The sequence below is a fragment of the Thamnophis elegans genome, chromosome 15 (assembly GCF_009769535.1).
Source record: "Thamnophis elegans isolate rThaEle1 chromosome 15, rThaEle1.pri, whole genome shotgun sequence".
Lineage (NCBI taxonomy): Eukaryota > Metazoa > Chordata > Lepidosauria > Squamata > Colubridae > Thamnophis > Thamnophis elegans.
In genome coordinates this window covers 13,608,893-13,628,912 of record NC_045555.1, presented here as the reverse complement: position 1 = coordinate 13,628,912, position 20,020 = coordinate 13,608,893, and the positions used below count along the sequence as shown (strand labels likewise).

The 20,020-nt window shown below is 44.0% G+C and overlaps 1 protein-coding gene across 1 annotated transcript in view; it reads left to right on the top strand.

Annotated features, from left to right (window-relative positions):
* COL13A1 (collagen type XIII alpha 1 chain) overlaps positions 1–20,020 on the top strand; it is a 225,993-nt gene that overhangs the window by 101,847 nt on the left and 104,126 nt on the right. Inside the window, exons 7-9 of the mRNA XM_032232350.1 lie at positions 6,010–6,060; positions 17,882–17,917; positions 19,988–20,014. Of these exons, the coding sequence (XP_032088241.1) occupies positions 6,010–6,060; positions 17,882–17,917; positions 19,988–20,014 (114 nt within the window). The remainder of the gene's footprint in view (positions 1–6,009; positions 6,061–17,881; positions 17,918–19,987; positions 20,015–20,020) is intronic.

Below are 20,020 nucleotides of genomic sequence, written 5' to 3'. Positions count from 1 at the left end.
TGCTCCCTTTATGGTCCCCCCGACCCCCTCGCTTCCAGGGGGTCGGGAGGCTGCAGCAGCTCCACTGTGAATGGAGGGAGAAACATTCAGATTGGGTGGGTGGTTCAAGCAGCTAGAAGGGGTGAGCAGCAAGCAGGCAACTGGGGAACCGGGGGGGGGATGGGCAGGGGACAACAAGGGGTGATTTTACCAGTTTGGCGAACTAATTCAAATCCTCCCTACCATTTTGCCCAAGCCGGTCCGATCCAGTCAAATCTCACCCCTGTCTGTCCCTGATTTTGATAAGCTAAGTTTAATGATCAGACCAGTTTAAAACATGAATGGGAGACCATCAGTAAAAGCGGTGGAGCTTCAATCACACCATCATGGTCACAATCTTTTTATTATTATTATTGTACAATTGTATCACAGCGACCAGTTGTTTCGCCGGATTTGGCATTGGTTACTAGTCGGGCCCCAGCCAGGGGCCTAGGACGTCATAACATATTTTCGTAATATGCGTGCAGATCCAAGCAGTGCGGCTTTTTGCATTTGACTGATGGTGATTTTGTCAATTTTTAACTGTTTTAAATGTAATTCCAGTGCTTTTGGAATAGCACCCAGTGTGCCAATTACCACTGGAATTACCACTGCTGGTTTGTGCCATAGTCGTTGAATTTCGATTTTTAAGTCCTGGTATCTTGCGATTTTTTCATGTTCCTTCTCGGCGACCCTGCTATCACCTGGTATTGCGATGTCTATGATTGTGACCTTATTTTTCTCAACCAGTGTGATGTCTGGTGTATTATGCGCCAGTATTTTGTCGGTTTGTATACTACTACTATTATTATTATTATTATTATTATTATTATTATTATTATTATTATTATTATTATACCCTGTAAACTTTCTTGGACTGTAGGCTAGTTAGAAAGACATTCCAGAAGTTGCAATTTGCATATTATTGCTATGTAAACAATATGGACTTGCCCACAAAAAAAATTGCCCTTTAATCAAAGGCCATTATTAACCACAAAGGCCAAATTATTTTACACAAATTAATGCATGCAAATAAAAAATAGACAGTTTTTTTTAAAAAAAATATTTTGTTGAAAAAGCCCAGAGATGATCTAAAGGTTCAGAAATTTTGATTTGTTTACTATAATTTATACTAACATTGCCAAAACTTCTTTGCACTGATAGTCAGGTAAACCCATCATTTGCAGCTGGTCTTATGGATACTTTCTGGAACTGTTTTCAGTTTCATGGCTAACAGCTGTGCTTGGAGTGTCTAGGAAAATGACACATGGAGATGTAGTTAACTCTACCAGCTGCATCTTAGACAGCCTCAGCTCAGCACAATTGGTTGAGTAAGGTTCACAGAATCCCAGATGCAAACTTTATTTTTCGTCAGCAAGGAAAGCCTCATCAAATAACTGAGGAAAGCAAATGAGAGAGGAGGACCTTAAAAATTTTTTTCCGATCCACAGTTGCATTTCTGTCACCACTATCCAGAATAAACTGTGTTTCTGTGCCTTCCCTATCACAGTTAAAACATTTTGCAATGAATAGCAAAAGCATCTTTCCTTCCATGAGGAGTAAGAACAAAGTAGTAGTTGGACATAGGGGACTTGATGGCTTTTAAGATCATACCATGAAATTTATTTCCCCATTAGACTTGAAATAGGTTGGCTCAGTGACAAAGACGCTGAGCTTGTCTATCAGAAAGGTTGACAGTTCAGTGGTTTGAATCCCTAGCGCCGCGTAACGGAGTGACCTCCCATTACTTGTCCCAGCTTCTGCCAACCTAGCAATTTGAAAGCATGTAAAAGTGCAAGTAGAAAAATAGGAACCACCTTTGGTGGGAAGGTAACAGCGCTCCATGCACCTTTGGTGTTTAGTCATGCCGGCCACATGACCACAGAGACGTCTTCGGACCGCACTGGCTCTTTGGCTTTGAAACGGAGATGAGCACTGCCCCCTAGAGTCGGGGATGACTAGCACATATGTGCAATGGGAACCTTTACCTTTACCTTACGTTGCCTTTTTACATAATCTGTTAAATTGCTTGATTTCTTTCATTTCACCAATTAGCTAACATAAACCAGCTTCCTTCTGGTTTGGGGCACTCCCCTAGTATTTGAACAAATGCAGCCTATAAAGTCTACCACCTGAAATAAAAATATCCTGAAATGAAGCTTTTTTTTTCAGAATGGTCAGCAAATATCCATTTGGTTAGGAAAATGCAAGTGCTGTCCAACTTTTTCCCCCCAAACTAGAACCATGTTATTTTTGTCCCTTTCTAAATATATGTGTATACAAAAATTTGGGTAACCTATGCAGGGATATCAAACTGGCAGCCCGTGGGCCAGATGTGTCACGTGCAGGCCATGCCAACCCCAGCTCCGCGAAGGGAAAAAAGTCACGATACATCACGTGACGGCAACGTGACACCGTGAGTTTGACACCCATTGTATAGAGCAAGGGTCTCCAACCTTGGCAACTTTATGACTTGTGGACTTCAACTCCCAGAATTCCCCAGCCAGCCAGCATAGGTGAGGAACTAGTTGGGAGTTGAGGCAGGGGTGAAATTCAGCAGGTTCTGGCCAGTTCTGGAGAACAGATAGCGGAAATTTTGAGTAGTTCAGAGAATTGGCAAATACCACCTCTGGCTGGCCCCGCCCCCATTTATTCTCTGCCTCCTGAGTCCCAGCTGATTGGGAGGAAATGGAGATTTTGCAATATCCTTCCCCTGGAGTGTGGAGGGAATGGAGATTTTAGAATATTCTTCCCCTGGAGTGGGGAGGGAATGGGGATTTTACAGAATTCTTCTCCTGGAGTGGCGAGGGTATGGGGATTTTGTAGTATCCTTCTCCAAGAGTGGGGAGGGAATGGGAATTTTACAGTATCCTTCCCCTGCCACACCCACCAAGCCATGCCCACAGAACCAGTAGTAAAAAAATGAATTTCACCACTGAGTTGAAGTCCTCAAGTCATAAAGTTGCCATGGTTGGAGATCCCTGCTATAGAATGTTTGTTGCCAATTCAGCGGTTTGAATCCCCAGCACCATGTAATGGTGTGAGCTCCCATTACTTGTCCCAGCTTCTGCCAACCTAGCAGTTTGAAAGCATGTAAAAATACAAGTAGAAAAATAGGGACTGCCTTTGGTGGGAAAGTAACAGCTTTCCGTGCACATTTGAGGTTTAGTCATGCCGGTCACATGACCACAGAGACGTCTTCGGACAACACTGGCTCTTTGTCTTTGAAACGGAGATTAGCACCATCCCATCAAGTTGGGAATGACTAGCACATACGTATGTGCGAGGTGAACCTTTACCTTGGGTTGCCTGGAGTCGGGAGGGAATGTGGATTTTACAGTATCCTTCCCCTGGAGTGGGGAGAGAATGGGGATTTTACAGTATCCTTCCCCTGCCATGCCCACCAAGTCACGACCACAGAACCAGTAGTGAAAAAAAAATTGAACTTCACTACTGAGTTGAAGTCCTCAAGTCATAAAGTTGCCACGGTTGGAAATCCCTGCTTTTATAGAGTGTTTCCATGTGAAGCATTTCCTATAAAAAGGCTCAGCCTCACTTGTGAATTTGTATTACTGGAATGTGGATAGGGGGTGAGGGCTCACATTATGGAAAGTTCCACGTTAATCCTCTTGCGTCTTCCTTTCTGCCATCATTTTCCCCCCTACAATAATCACTTCTGTTAATGGAGAGAAAAGGCAGAATAGTTGTACAATGTATTTGAGCTGCTAGCACAGAGCAACTTTTGTTGGGAAGTATATATACTCCCACCCTACCCTCACTGCAAATGTATACCTGTTCTGACCCAGCTCTCCAAACACGACAAACACTCTGAAGTTAAAGATTCCTCTATGAGGAACACCAGCAACCCTGGCAAAAAGTTTCTCTCTCAAGGCTGGCTAACAAGTCTGTCCGGCAGGGAGATGAATAGTTATCTGCCACATCTACTCATCTCCGCCCCCTGCCTTCTATTCCCAGAGCTAGGGTGGGGCTTCACTAGCAACAGTGGCTCTCCCTTCCCAAGGATCAGCCCATGGATTTCCCCTGCTCTCCTCTGCCTTCTGCGCATCCATGTGTCAGGCACTGGACCCAGCTGCTCCTCTTCCTCATCAGCCACCTCCAGACCTGGGGAGCTGTTGACTCCCCATCTGAGGGCTGACAGACGGCCCAGGCTCTGCCTCTGTCTCTCTCTCTCTCTCTCTGCCAGCTCCATTCCCTCTTCCCCCTCGGAGCTCCCAGGTTGCCTTGAGGCTGACCCTGACTCCCACGCCTCCTCCTCTGAGTCGGCTGCTGGAGGGGCCAGTGGCTGACAGGCCACAACAATACCATTTTGTCTCCTGTAACTTTGATTTTGTAATCAATGGTGAACAGTTGTGGCCCTTTGATTCTGCATTAACTTAAAAGTGTTCAAGTAAGCCCTTGTCACCAGAGAAATGTGTAAGGGTTAGGAATCCTAGGTAGACACGAAGTAGAAGAGGAAGGTAATGAGGCGAGCTGAGGTGGTGCAGTGGTTAAATGCAGCACTGCAGGCTACTTCAGCTGATTGCAGTTCTGCAGTTCGGCGGTTCAAATCTCACCGGCTCAGGGTTGACTCAGCCTTCCATCCTTCCGAGGTGGGTAAAATGAGGACCCGGATTGTTGTTGGGGGCAATATGCTGACTCTGTAAACCGCTTAGAGAGGGCTGAAAGCTCTATGAAGCGGTATATAAGTCTAACTGCTATTGCTATTGCTATTGCTATGATTAATAGATCTTAATCTGAAATTTGGAAAGCTTACGGGGTGCCCACAGCATGGAAAGCAAATACCAGAAGTAAACTTTAAAAGTACTATTGGCCTTTTGGGTCTTCCTCTTCTGATACAAGGCTGCTGCAATTCACACCCTATAGCAGTGTTGGCGAACCTTTTCGGTATCAAGTGCCGAAATGGGAGTTCACGCGTGTGTGCGGGGGAGCGCCGGAAACTGGAAGAGCACCTCCCTGGCCCACATGCACGCTCTGGGAAGCTGAGCTTAAGGTTTCTGACTAGTCACCTGATCTCCTGATTTCTGCGCACGTGAAGACCAGTTGTCTGGCAGACATGCGTGCACTGGAAATGCATGCCAGGGAGCTGCTCTTCCGATTTCCAGCACTCCCGGGCGCACGAGGACCAGCTTGTCGGCGCACATGCGCATGCTGGAACTTGGAAGAGCAACAGGCAATGGCTGGTGTGCCCGGAGAGATAGCTCTGTGTGCCACTTCCAGCACAGGTGCCATAGCTTCGCCATCACGACCCTGTAGAAATAACAATTTTTATAGGCGCCATTCCGTCAATGGAATCAAAAGTCCATTGCATTGCTAAAAGATGATTTATGCAGTCAAAATCAGAAAGGGCAAAGCGCTGAGTTCTCAAACCAACAAAAATGTTTTGAGCCCAGGCACCCGTAGACATATACTGCTTGACAACACAAACTCCACAGCCCTTTAAAGGTAGCTTGCTTCTTAATTACTCTTAAACCCCAGATTAAACAAGGTCACTTTGCAATGGAGAAGAATGATCATTGGACTTTAGATAAATTTGGCATCCAGTCATATTTTTTTATGACCAAGAGGTGCGATTACTTTTCATTCCCGAGGAATTCAGGGTAGTGTTTTGATCCAATTTCAGGATAAATCCAAAATGGCTCCCTGTCTTGATTAGAAAAGGCCCAGGGACCTGCAGTTAAAACCTGCTTTTAATCACAGTGAAGAATATGTGTATGTATTGTTCTTTTTAATCCCCCTTTATATAAATGTTTCATTTCCTCTTATTATTTCTTTGGCCACAAGTTCCTCTCCTCTTGTTCCTTTGAATTTTTCACTCTAAATACTCACTTTGGCGTTATTGCTTTCTTCATCATTGTCTCCTTGTTTTTTTCTGCCTCTTTTTTAACATTAATCTCTAACTTGCTTTTTTTTAAAAAAAATTGGTCTTGGTCTTCTTTTCTACATATACATTCTCTCTCTTTATCCCTGCAGGGAGCTCCAGGAGAGGCTGGAATGTCCATCATTGGTCCTCGGGGACCTCCAGTAAGTTTCTATGTCTTCTGATTATTACCTCTTAAGGAAGTGATGGCGAAACTTTTAGACAGTGAGTGCTCAAATTGCGCCCACGCGCATGCCCAAACTGAAAGGTGCATGCATGTGAAGAGCCAAGGTGGCGCAGTGGGTAGAGTGCAGTACTGCAGGCTACTTCAGCTGACTGCTAGCTGCAGTTCGGCGGTTCAAATCTCACCGGCTCAAGGTTGACTCAGCCTTCCATCCTTCCAAGGTGGGTGAAATGAGCACCCAGATTGTTGGGGGCGATATGCTGACTCTGTAAACCGCTTAGAGAGGGCTGAAAGCCCTATGAAGCCGTATATAAGTCTAACTGCTATTGCTATTGCTATTGCTATTGCTATTGCTATGTGTGCATGTGCGGACATGCGCATGCACGGACATGCAAGGATGTGTGTATGCATGGACATGCACACACACATGCATGGACATGCATGGATAGAGACCCGAAGACCAGTTGGCTGGCAGGAGGTGGAGCAAGCCACTCCCATCCGGTCACATGGGCAGCAAGCCACTCCCACAAAGGAGGCCACACCCACAGAGTAGGTTCCAACAATTTTTGAAACCCACCACTGCACGAGCTCCTATTTCGTCATTTGCCAGGAAACAGAAGCTCACAAAAGGAACACCACGGAGACCTGACCTGGGGCGATGGCGCACATCCCATCTTTGGCACACATGCCATGGGTCCACCATCATGGTCTTAATGTTTAAAGCAGTGTTCTTAACCTTGGCAACTTTAAGATGTGTGGACTTCAGTTTCCAGTATTCCCCAGCCAGCCAATACTGGGAGTTGAAGTTCACACATCTTAAAGTTGTCAAGGTTGAAAAACACTGCTTTGCAGGGTGTGGGATGAATCACAGAAAAGGGTTAGGGAATCCTAAAATTCAACTGGCATCTGTTCTCAAGCGGCTGTGTTATGATGTGGTTTCTGCCAGTGGCTAAGTTTGTTTTTACGCTGAAATGGCAGAATTATATCGGTTAGAAAGTGCGCCGCCTCAGCACAAAAATCTCCAAGCGATTTTATCAGCATTTTTTCTCTCCTATGTTTACAAAGGAGGAAAATAATTCCTAGATCTAAACAGAGAAACCAACACCAGATTATACAATCTCAGCATTTCAGCAAAGCATAAATAGAAGGAAAACCAGCCAACTGTTAATAGAGAATTCAGACTCATCACGGGAGAAAATTGCACACGCATGCATAAGGTAATTCTGTATACATTTAGAGGCACAGACAAAATCCATTTCACAGTGGGAGGCTTGGGACAAGTAAAAAAGGATGTGGGCTACATCTGCCAACATCCTTTCCACTTGTCCATTTAATGTAGAAAAAAGTAAGGTTTTACACTCAGGCAAGAAAAAAAAAACAAATATACTGGTAGAGATTATGTGAAACTTGGCTTAATAGGAGTAACTGTGAGAGGGATATTGGACTCCTAGTGGACATCACTTAAATATGACCCAGCAATTACTGTAGCCACCAAAAAAGGCATTGAAATCCTAGGCTACATTAACAGAGGAATAGAATCAAGATCACATGGAGTGTTGTTATTGCTTTATAAGATTCTTGTAAGATCACTCTTGGCATCCAGTCTTGGTCACCACAATATAAAAAAGATGTTGAGACTCCGGAAGGAGCGCAGAGAAGAGCAACAAAGAGGATTAAGGGGCTGGAAGCTAAAACATACGAAGAACAGTTGCAGGAATTGGGTCTGGCTAGTCTAGTGAAAAGAAGGACCATGGGTAATACAGCAGTATTCCGATGTTTGAGGGGCTGCCACAAAGAAGAGGGGGTGGGGTCAACTTATTTTCCAAAGCACCAGAAGACAAGACAAGAAACAATAGATGAAAACCAATCTAGGAGAGATCCAACCTAGAATTAAGGAGAAATTTCCTGTCAGTGAGAAAAAATTAATCAGTGGAACAGCTTGCCTTCAGAAATTGTGGGTGTTCCATCAATGGAGGCTTTTAAGAAGAGACTAGACAACCACTTGCCTGAAATGAGGGTCTCCTGCTTGAGCAGGAGGTTGGACTAGAAGACCTCCAAGGTCCCTTCCAACTCTGTTATTCTGCCTTCATATTCTTCCAAACACTTACTTGAGCTGCAGTGGTACAGTGGTTAGAGTGCAGTACTGCAGGCTACTTCTACTGACTGCCCGCTGCCAGCAGTTTGGCAGTTTGATTCCCACTGGCTCAAAGTTCACTCAGCCTTTCATCCTTCTGAGGTGGGTAAAATGAGGACCCAGATTGTTGGGGGCAATATGCTGACTCTGCTTAGAGAGGACTGTAAAGCACTTAAAGCGGTATACAAGTCTATTGCTACTTGGTAGTACTTTGGCTACAATGGGCCGGCTGTTTCTAGTCCATTCTTGGTCACCCTGTTGCATATAATGATAAAACCACTTAATCTGAATTTTGAGACCCATCCTAGGGAACACTTTTCCTCCTAGGTTTTACTAAGCCAAGTTTAAAGGTAAAGGTTCCCCTCACACATATGTGCTAGTCGTTCCCGACTCTAGGCAGTGGTGCTCATCTCCATTTCAAAGCCAAAGAGCCAACAATGTTCAAAGAAGTCTCCATGGTCCTGTGGCTAGCATGACTAAACACCGAAGGCGCACAGAACAATGTTACCTTCCCACCAAAGGTGGTTCCTATTTTTCTACTTGCCTTTTTACATGCTTTCAAACTGCTAGGTTGGCAGAAGCTGGGACGAGTAACGAGAGCTCACTCCGTTACATGGTGCTAGGGATTCAAACCACCAAATTGCCAACCTCTCTGATCTACAAGCTCAGCATCTTAGCCACTGAGCCACTGCGTCCCTAAGCCAAGACTACTAAATAGTTGAGGGCTATGACTGGAAAAGTCCTGCCTTGTTGTCTGTAACAATTAACAGTACTGGGAAGGACAATGGGAAATGTTCTTTGTCCGATCTGAGAATCGATTGTAAAAAAATTATTTAGCTTAATGGCAGTCTGGTGATAAACATTAAGGAGGCTCTTGATAGTAAAGAAAAGCAAGGAAGCTGGAATAATAGCACAATTTGGACAGATGCACAACGGCAAATAGTTTCCAGACGGTTTTCTTGGAAGCAAAGTGAAGTGAACACTTGCAGACCCAAAGGTTTTCATCTAGTCAGTGTTACTAGCTTTTCTCCCCCCCCCCCTCTTTTTTTTTTTCTTGGCTTCAGCAAAGCAGCAGGCTCAGCATGGCAGAAACAGACTTTCTCTGCAATTTTGTTATGGAGCCCTTGAAGGAAACAGGATTGGAGGAAGGGAAAGCTCAGGGCTTCTGGGAATCTGAAATGCCTGAACTTTTGCTCTGGCCTTTTTATTGTCTCCTGCTGGAGAAGATATCCGAGGCCAAGTTGCACCCTTTCCGGGTTTCCTCTTGAATTCTTTTCTTAGCCATAGGAATGGGGTTTTGTTTTTTTTTAAATCAACAGTTATTTTCATTTCTTCCTCATTTGGAAACCTAAGTAATGGACAATCTATTGGATTTATTGCAGCTCATCTCACTTTGGTGCCAAGATATATATATATCTCACCAAAAGCAAATGTGACCAAATGATTCTTTTTGTTGTTGTCATTTAGAACAGGGTTCTCCAACCTTGACAATTTTAAGCCTGGCAGGTTTCAACTTCCAGAATTCCCCAGCCGGAGGAATGGGAAGAAGAGGGGAAGGGTAAAGGGGAGGAAGGGGAAGGAGAGAAGGGAAAGGAGAGGAGGAAGGAAGGAAGGAGAGAAGAAAGAGAAGAAAGGGGGGTAGGAAGGAGGGAAGGAGGGAGGAAAGGAAGGAGGGAAGGAAGGAGGGAAGGAAGGAGAGAAGGAGAGAAGGAGAGAAGAAAGGAGGGAAGGAAGGAGGGAAGGAAGAAGAGAAGGAGAGAAGAAAGGAGGGAAGGAAGGAGGGAATGTAGGAGAGAAGGAAGGGGGGAAGGAAGGAGGAAAGGAAGGGGGAAAGGAAGGAGAGAAGGAGAAAAGAAAGGAGGGAAGGAAGGAAGGAGGGAAGGAAGGAGGGAAGGAGAGAAGGAGGGAAGGGGAAGGAGGGAGGGAAGGAAGGGGAGTAGGAGAGAAGAAACGAGGGAAGGAAAGAGGGAGGGAGGGAAGAAGAAGTAGGACCGTTGTAAGATAAGATGGATCTATGGGATGTTAAAAAAGCAATCTTCAAGTATACTGTTAACTGTAGGGAAAAATTGTTATAAATACATATTATTAATAACAATTATGAGATCATTAAAAAAAAAAAGAATTCCCCAGCCAACTTCTGGAGTCCCAGAAGTTCACCAGGCTTAAAATTGCCAAGGTTGGAGACCCCTCATTTAGAATACTCCAGTCATTCTAGCATTCAGCATTTTTTTTTTAAGAAAAAGGACATTGAGGTCAATTTGAGAGTGTTTCTAAGATTTAAATATAATATAACGTAAGATAAGATATAATATAATATAATAACAGAGTTGGAAGGCACCTTGGAGGTCTTCTAGTCCAACACTCTGCTCAGGCAAGAAACCCTACACCACTTCAGTCAAAAGGTTATCCAACATCTTCTTAAAAACTTCCAGAGTTGGAGCATTCACAACTTCTAGAGGCAAGTTGTTCCACTGATTAATTGTTCTAACTGACAGGGAATTTCTCCTCAGTTCTAAGTTGCTTCTCTCCTTGATTAGCTTCCACCCATTGCTTCTTGTTCTACCCTCAGGTGCTTTGGAGAATAGTTTGACTCCCTCTTCTTTGTAGCAGCCCCTGAGATATTGGAACACTGTTGTCTCCCCTAGTCCTTCTTTTCATTAAATAGACATAGCCAGTTCCTGCAACCAGCAGCATATGTTTTAGCCTCCAGTCCCCTAATCATTTTTGTTGCTCTTCTCTGCACTCTTTCTAGAGTCTCCACATCTTTTTTACATCATGGCAAAACTGAATGCAGTACTCCAAGTGTGGCCTTACCAAGGCATTATAAAGTGGTATTAACACTTCACATGATATTGATTCTATCCCTCTGTTTATGCAGCCTAGAACTGTGTTGGCTTTTTTGGCAGCTGCTGCACACTACTGGCTCATATTTAAATGATTGTCCACTAGGATTCCAAGATCCCTCTCAGAGTTACTACTATTGAGTAAACTACCACCTATACTGTACCTGTGCATTTTGTTTTCTTTTGCCTAAATGTAGAACCTTTCCCTTTTCACCATTGAGTTTCATTTTATTAGATAGTGCCCAATGATCAATTCTGTCAAGATCCTTCTGTATCTTGAGCCTGTCTTCTGAAGTGTTGGCTATTCCTGCCAGTTTGGTGTCATCTACAAATTTGATGAGTTCCCCATCTATCTCCTCGTCTAAATCATTGATGAAGATGTTGAAGAGTATTGGGCCTAAAACAGAACCTAAAACCTTGTGATACCCTACTTGATATCTCACCAGTTCTGAGGAAGGACCACCGATTAATACTTTTGTTTGTTTAAGCCTGTGGATCGATATAGTAGAGACGTCACAACATCTTTAAATGACTAAAAATTGGAAAGTCATAGTGTACATTAAATGTTTTGCAGAATGTTGAGCAAGATATATATTAGGTAGAGATCATTTGTGCAACCTACTGCAAGTGGGTTTTTTTAATGGTTATGTCAAGAAGGGTTCTTAGTAACCATTGCTTTGTTTTAGTGTACAAAGCCTTTCTAACGTGAAAAATCTCTGCTTTAATCAAGCAGCAAAGAGCTTTGGGGCTCAACAGCCTTGATCTAGTTTTCTAGTGTCCTGACCCTGTTTTTAGTTGGAAACAGCTGCTTTGATCTCACCAGAAGTGTTCCAATATTGCTGCAAAGATTCTGGCTGCGTTCTGAACTTCACAGGGGCTCCCTTCAAGTTCAAATTTTTTCTACATGCCTGCATGCGTGCATACATCCGTACATCCATACATTCCTGCACAGATACTTTCCTGCTCCCTCTCAGAGTCAGCAATATTATGCGAGGTAAAGAAAAAAAAGTAAACAGTAATTAGCAACTACTAAATGTTGATATGTTCTTACATTAAGGTCAGATGCTGACCCTTTGGAGATTCCTCCAGTTTTTGAAGGAAGTAAAATGTCAGCTACATCTTGGAAGCACAATGCTTGGGAGAGTTTCTCTCCCAACAGAAGTTAGGACTAATAAAATCCCCATTGCCATTAGAAGAGAGGTGGGTTACACATAATTTTACCACCAGTTCGCCGTGCACTGAAAATTGTGCGGCCTTCTGTGCATGCACTTTGCTCATGCGCATGGCTTGCACGCATGAACGTGGTTTAGAAAACGTGGCTATTTAGGACAGAACAGCGCCGGGGTGGGTGAGCGCGCCCACCCGCAGGTTGCCACTATAGGTTCACTTGAGCCGGTCCGAACCATGTGAATATCACCACTGCATTAGAACCATAGAATCCCAGAGTGGAGAGCAGCTGGCCGAGTCCATTTCCCCTGTCTTGTGCAGAGGTTCCAATGAAAGCATCCCAATCAGGTAGTTATCTAGTCTCTGAAGACATCATGGAAAGAAACCCACCGTTTCTTCTTGAGCTGATCTTCTGTCGGGACAATTTTTCAAGCTCTCAACTGAAAACTGCTTCCTTGGAACTTACTCCATATCTTGTACTCTGACATAATCCTGGTTTGATCTTGACTTACAACAGACTTCTTTAAAGTGTCTATAATTTGCTTTCGGAAAACATGATCTACATCTTTTCCATGGCTGGTAGCAGATGCCAACAGTAACGGCATCTGGTTTTATCCTTCCCACCATATGTTTTAATTCAGATCATTTCAACCATGCCGTCAACTCTATTCCTTTCTAAAGTGACCCAGGCACTGCAAACCGCACCACAAGCCCTGAATATAAGCAAGCTTGAAGTTGTGACACACACATACACAAATGTAATTGATTCAGAAAGTTCAAATAATTGGTTAGGGTTTAGAACAGTGATGGCGAACCTATGACACGCGTGTCAGTGCTGACACGCGTAGCCATTTGGGGTGACACGCACAGGATTTCATGCGATTCATCCTCGGCTCCTGCACGGCCGCCGAGGATGAAAGAATCTGTGCTGGAGGAACGGGCGGGGCGGGACGTGTGATCTCCCCCGCCCACACTCACTTACTGTATCGCCGCCGCCCCTTTCTGAGCGCAGGGGCTGCTGGTAAGGCGTGCGTGCCATGCGCACACACGTCATCAGCGCGGTGAGGGAGGACCCGCAGGAGAGGAGCGTGGGAACAGTGCGCGCCTCTCTCCAGTCAGGCCGGCACAGAGAGTCTACTCCTGGTTAGTTAAAGAATTCGCCCTCCCCCTCACTTATCTCAGTTCATGGCAGGGCTGTGGAGTCTGCTGCTTCCAGCTCCACATCCTCATCAACATGCCGCTCCGGCCCGCCCCCGCTATGAATATTCATATTCTTCGCCCTCGCGTCACTAGGAATATTCATAGCAGGGGTGGGCTGGAGCGGCATGTTGATGAGGACGTGGAGCTGGAAGCAGCCGACTCCACAGCCCTGGTTCACGGCACCCCAAACAAGTTCAATAATATCAAGGGCAACATACGAAATCGACTGATGAACAAAGAAGTTACTAAGCAGTTATGTTAAATAATTTGTTTTTGGTTTATTAAATACAATTATATATTGCAATTATACATTTTTGTAGTTTAAACTATAAATTGCGCAAAATTATGTTTTTGTCGAAGTGACACACAACGCGAGTTATGCTCGATTTTTTGCCAATTTTTGACACACCACGCCAAAAAAGGTTGCCCATCACTGGTTTAGAACAAGCCCTTCTGCCTGGGCCTCTTCATTTTCCTTCATTTGTGTAGACCAAGAAGAAGAAGAATGCTGGAAGAAGAATTGAACGTTAGACTCAATCCTGCATAGGTCTGCTCCCCCCCCCCCAATCTCCTTCACATTGGTTCTTCATGGCTTAGATCAGGGTTCGGCAACCTTAAACAAACAGAGCCACAAAGGTCCTAAATGGAAGTCCCCAATTCAATTCTGGACTCAACCGGAAGTCCGGTTCCCCCACCATAGAGTCTCCTCCTAGCATCGCATCCTTTTTCCTCTACCTGTCCTAACCAAAAGCCCTATCAATTGTGGAGCCAACCGGCGACAGGGAGCCACAGCAGAGGGATGAAAGAGCCACATGTGGCTCCAGAGCCACTGGTTGCTGGCCCTTGATTTAGATTAAGGGTGGCTGTTTACGCATCAATGACAAGAAGATTAAAAAAGGGCACAGCTTTGCATAGTGAAATGTACAAATTTAGAAACTGATATAATTCTATTTGATTCATTTCATCAAGGAAGGAGACAACTGTGACTTGCTCACTTTGTGTGCACCCAATGCCAGCAGTGCTAATTGTGATGGACAACTCTTGTAGCACTTTACATCTAATCCAGTAAAAGTAATACCCCCCCCCAAAAAAAAAACCTTGCCAGGAGTTATCGGTACCAACCATTTCTATATTGCTGCAAAAAAACTACATGCCCAATGTCCTTTTGGTCAAGGGAAGATGAACCTAACTCAGAGAAGTCTTTGAATCCAAATAGAAAATATTCTTTAGACAGCCCTACGTAAAAACAGAGCACGGGTTCAGGCCCATTTACAGTGGGAATGGGTTTTCCCTGCCCAGAAAAAGGATATAGAGGTGCTAGAGTGCTAAGTAGCATCCTTAGGAGTTGCCAGGCAGGCATCATCCTGGTAAATTAATACTTTGTGAATATGAATGAGAAAGCCCTTCCCCCAAGATCCATTTGGTATGAGCCAGCTTGGCTTAAAGGAGCCTTTTCCTTCTCTGTATGCATTTTCCTTCCCTCCTTCAACTGATTATTGACTCCAGTGGTGGGTTTCACACTTTGTTACCATTGGTTCGCACGCCGCACGCCCACTTACTCACTTTGTTATCCCTTCTGTGCATGCGGCCGGCCTCAAAAATGTGCCTAAATAGGACGGCATAGAGCCGGGGCGTATGGAGCAGGCCCACACGCGATTTCCGCTACCAGTTCAGGTGAACTGGTCTGAACCGGCTGAATACCACCTCTGACTGGCTCCCTTCTCCATCCTATAAACCTTATAAAACACAGATTTATACTTTCTCCACCTTGAGGATCATGTGCTATCCTTTTGGGAGGGCAGGAAGATATGACATTGTCCTCAGTCTTCCCCAGCCTGCAGAGAAGGTAACTTCCACCTTCATTTTCTTCTTCCACATCAGCAATAATCCTGCCAACCCTCCCACCTGTCCATCTGCTGTTAGAACAGAACAGTCTGATCCACCTGCCTCATTTCATTCTTGCATACAAATGCTGCCATTGAGTGGTGCAGTGGCCTAGCGGCGGAGCTCTCGTCTCACAATCAGGAGGCTGTGAGTTTGATCCTAGGTAGAGGCAGACATTTCTCTCTCTGGCACAATGAGAATATATCTGTTGAATATAACTTCAGCATTGGCGACAGGAAGGGCATCTGGCCAGTAAACACTCATCTCCATTCAGTTGCCCAGACTCCATCCTGCAAGGGACTATGGAGTCCTTAAAAGGAGATGATGATACAAATGCTGCCATTCCAATTGACTGGTGTGCCCTCTGGAACACGAGTTCCTTCTACATCCTGCTCCCAGCATCCCTACTCTCTGCTGACCATTTCATTCAGGACAGGGCTACATATGTTCTATTGCTTTGGTAAAACTGTGGCCCTGAAAATACCTCTAATTAGAAACGTGTTTCCTAATTGTTTGTTGGCTTGTTTGGCTTCACCAGTTGACGTCACGCAGTACTTGGTAAGTCTGATGTGCCTGAATTAGCTTTGGCCAAGTTCTGCCTGCTTCCTAGCTTAGGCTCTTTGATTATACCCAGTCTCTTTGGTCCTACCCACAGACATCTGTATCTGGTATTTAACAGATGCTGTTTCCTATGGTAGGCTGTTTGGATATGCTGATGGAACATCTGCACCAACCAATTTCATTCGACATTCATACATGCGGGATAGGCAATCTAGCCTCCCAAGTGTTTTGGATTACACCTCTCCACATTCCTTGCCATTGGCTCTGTTTTCTAAGGCAAAAGGCAGTTGAAATCCAAAACCTCAACTACAAGTCACTAGGTTGCCTATTTCTGGATGCTGTATTTAAGATTTTGTAATGATGTGATAGAATTGGCAATTGGCAGTCAATGTGATGGACCACTAAACAGCTGCTTGTTTTGGTTTGTCCAATTACTATATTTTCTGGAGTATAAGATGCACCAAGACTTTGAAGAGGAAAAATTTTTTAAAAGTTTTTGCACTCTGCACACCTCCCCAAAACAGCCAATTTTTCATGAAAACGGACCCAGTTTTTTTTTAAAAGGGGGGGGCATGAATAGCCTTTAGGAGGCTTGTAGAGTGCTCCTGTGGGGTGGGGGGGGGGCAAAAAGGAGAAAAAAACAGCCATTTTTTGTTTTTAAAAAGTGCATACATAGCCTTTAGAAGGCTTATAGAGTGCTCCTGGAGGCTGGGGGGGGGCAAACTTGAGCAAAAACAGCCCGTTTTTCACTTATTTCTGCCCTCCCCAGCCCCCAGGAGCTCTCTGAAAGCCTCCTAAAGGCTATGCATGGCCATTTTGGTGAAGGAAGCGGGGTTTGGGGAGGCAAAAAATGCTGTATTCAGAGTATAAGACACACCCAGATTTTCAGCCTCTTTTTTGAGGGAAAAGGTGCGTCTTATACTGGGAAAAATATGGTAGTCGTTTCCATACTGATTGGGGAATACATTTTCTGCCCACTCAGTTTGGCCCCAGGATGTGTTTGCAACCACATATACTATGCTCAATTTTTTGAAGACCCATCATTGATGTGGCTTGAAAATGTGATTGAAACTGAACCACATAGCTGAAAAGAAGGGTTTCCATATTGCCGGAAGCAATTTCAGGGAATGAAATTAGTCACATTGGGTTGTATGTATGTATGTATGTATGTATGTATGTATGTATGTATCTATGTATGTGTGCCCATGACTTGGAAAAAGGCACAAAGGCAAGGATGTAATCACCAATAAAAAATAGAAAGTTGTTTAATGCCCATGACCAAATGTAAAAAAAAAAATTAGGAGTGGCAGAAAAATGCATTCAATAGCAATAGCAATAGCAATAGCAGTTAGACTTATATACCGCTTCATAGGGCTTTCAACCCTCTCTAAGCGGTTTACAGAGTCAGCATATCGCCCCCACAGTCTGGGTCCTCATTTCACCCACCTCGGAAGGATGGAAGGCTGAGTCAACCTTGAGCCGGTGAGATTAGAATTGCTGAACTGCAGATAACAGTCAGCTGAAGTGGCCTGCAGTACTGCACCCTAATCACTGCACCACCTCGGCTTTTTGAGACAAAAAGGTTTAGGATTTTCCTGTGAATTCTATCCCCTTTGAAATAATTTTGATTTGTATCAGGAGTGGGCTGCTGCTGGCTTTATGTCCGTTTCGCTTTGTGCACACATTATAAAATGACAAAAAAATCATGCCAGCAATGATGGCATGGGCAACCGGGGAACTGGTTCGCGGGCGCGGCCAGCCTGCTGTCCCTACCAGTTGAGTGACCCAGTCCCAACTGCCACTACCAGTTCACCCAAACCGGCGCAAACCAGTTGCAACCCACTTCCGATTTATACCATTTATTTTCCATACTTAGGAGTTTGTCTATAACAAGTGCAGCCATTTTCATCTGGGTAACAATGGAACAGAGCTCAATAGAAGTGAAATAGCAGGAAAAATGCTGCAGCCTGATTTGTTTCTTCACATTTCTTGCTCTGTTTTGCTTTACTCAGGGACAGCCTGGAACAAGAGGTTTTCCTGGATTTCCAGTAAGTAGGATCCTTATTCCAAATTGCTGAACAATTCTCTATTGCACCGATTGGAAAATGGTGAAGTTGAAAATGTCCCATGTAAAATACATTGTTTGTTTGTTTTACTGTAATGCTTTGATCTAAGATCTGACTGTTTGATTCAAAAGCAATAAATTGCATCATCTCTTCAAATCAAATCATACACCAAATGACCATAGCATAGCAGCTTAATGCATAAAATAGAATTTGTCATGGGTTGCTTTAGTTCAGTATTTCAAATCAATTCATTTAACCAGATCCAATATTTGAAACAGATTTGCAACGATTTGCATCCCCCTATCCATTTTTTTTTTTAATCGTAAAGGTAACTAGCAACATTACTCTTGGAATTTCCTTCCACAATAATTCAATAAAATAAATTCTACAACCTCAAACCAGCTGCAAAAATGCACAAATCATTTGGCTTAACTTCCAGTTCAGTCAGTCTTATGGATAAACGTTCAGCGGAATGACATCTCGGAATTCTAAAACTCTTAAATTCCAGTAGGAAAAAATAATATTTTAGAATGCATCTGCCTAGCATGCCATATTATTTTATAACCAAACTGAGCAAACAGTCTTTCAAGTGTGAATTTACAACCACAGACCTTATCAGTCTTAGAGAGCTGCTAGGCCAATATCTTCCAAACACTAGACTGTACAAGAAAATACTTGGCAAGGAGTCTCTGAGAGAACAAATCTTCATGCTAATTAAGCAAACTAATTGTCTCCTGCAATCTCCACTCCCCTTTCGCACGTTGGGAAAGGGCTCCAGCTGTTCTTCTGCCCCACTTATCTCCGACTCTGAAGGCAACTAATAACTGTTGGACGGCCCTGCCCCCCCCCCTCTGCCTCCGACACAGAGCACTCATCAGCACCTTCCCCAGACTCCAGGACTGGCCCATCTTCCTCCCCAACCTCTGCATTCTCTGAGTCCGCCACCAGCTCCACTAGATGCTAGTGGGCCACAACAGAAATATAGGAATACTATAAATAACAACCATTTCTCAACATCCTTATTGGTTTTTACCGCATTCCAGGAGATAATTGACCATAATTTATAACAATCCTAAAATAATCTGCCTTTATGTACTTCTTTGCTGACATGTAATACAATAATATACATCCTTGACTTACAAAAGTTTGTTTAGTGACCATTCAAAGTTACAATGGCACTGAAAAAAGTGACTTTTGACCATTTTTCACTTAACTGTTGCAGCATCCTATGGTCATGTGAATACCATTCGGATGCTTAGCAACTGACATGTATTTATGACGGTTTCAGTATCCCGGGTTCATGTGATCCCCTTTTGCCACCTTTTGACAAGCAAAGTCAATGGGGGAAGCCAGGATCACTTTACAACTGGGTTACTAACTTAACAACTGCAGTGATTCGCTTAACAACTGTGGCAAGAGAGGTTGTAAAATGGGGCAAAGCCTACATAAGAAATGTCTGACTTAGCAACAGAAATGTTGGACTCAATTCAGAGGTGGGTTTCTACCAGTTTGGCTGAGTAGGTAGTAACTTGGCCGGCCACGCCCCCAAACTGGTTCTATCAATGGCGCCATCTTGTCTTTTGCTTCTGTGCATGTGCAGAAGCAGTTTTTTACTACTGTGTATGCGCGCATAGTGCATATCAAGCATGCACACGTGCAAAGCGCGTCCCTGAGCAAACCAGCAATAACAGATGCCAGAATCCACCCCTGGCTCAATTGTGGTTGTAGTTTGAGGGCTACCTGTACTTCATTCCATATCTATCATGAGGTAATGATTCAGTTTGTTCCTAGTTCCCTTTCCCACACTCCTTGCTATATGTACCAACTGCATTGTTAAAAAAGTACACTCATGCATATTTTAAAATATTGACTTTCTTTTTTCCCCCCAGTGTTTGATATATTTATATCTCTGGTCCTAACGTTGCATGATGAAGGTGGTGGGTTGAACTGGCCAGACAAAAACATGCTGTAAAAAGAAATCCTTGCTATTTAAATCAATTGACCTCTCTCTTTCTCTCTCTCTTCCCCTCCCTTTTCTCCCCCTCTTTTTAGGGTCCAATTGGTTTGGATGGCAAACCAGTAAGT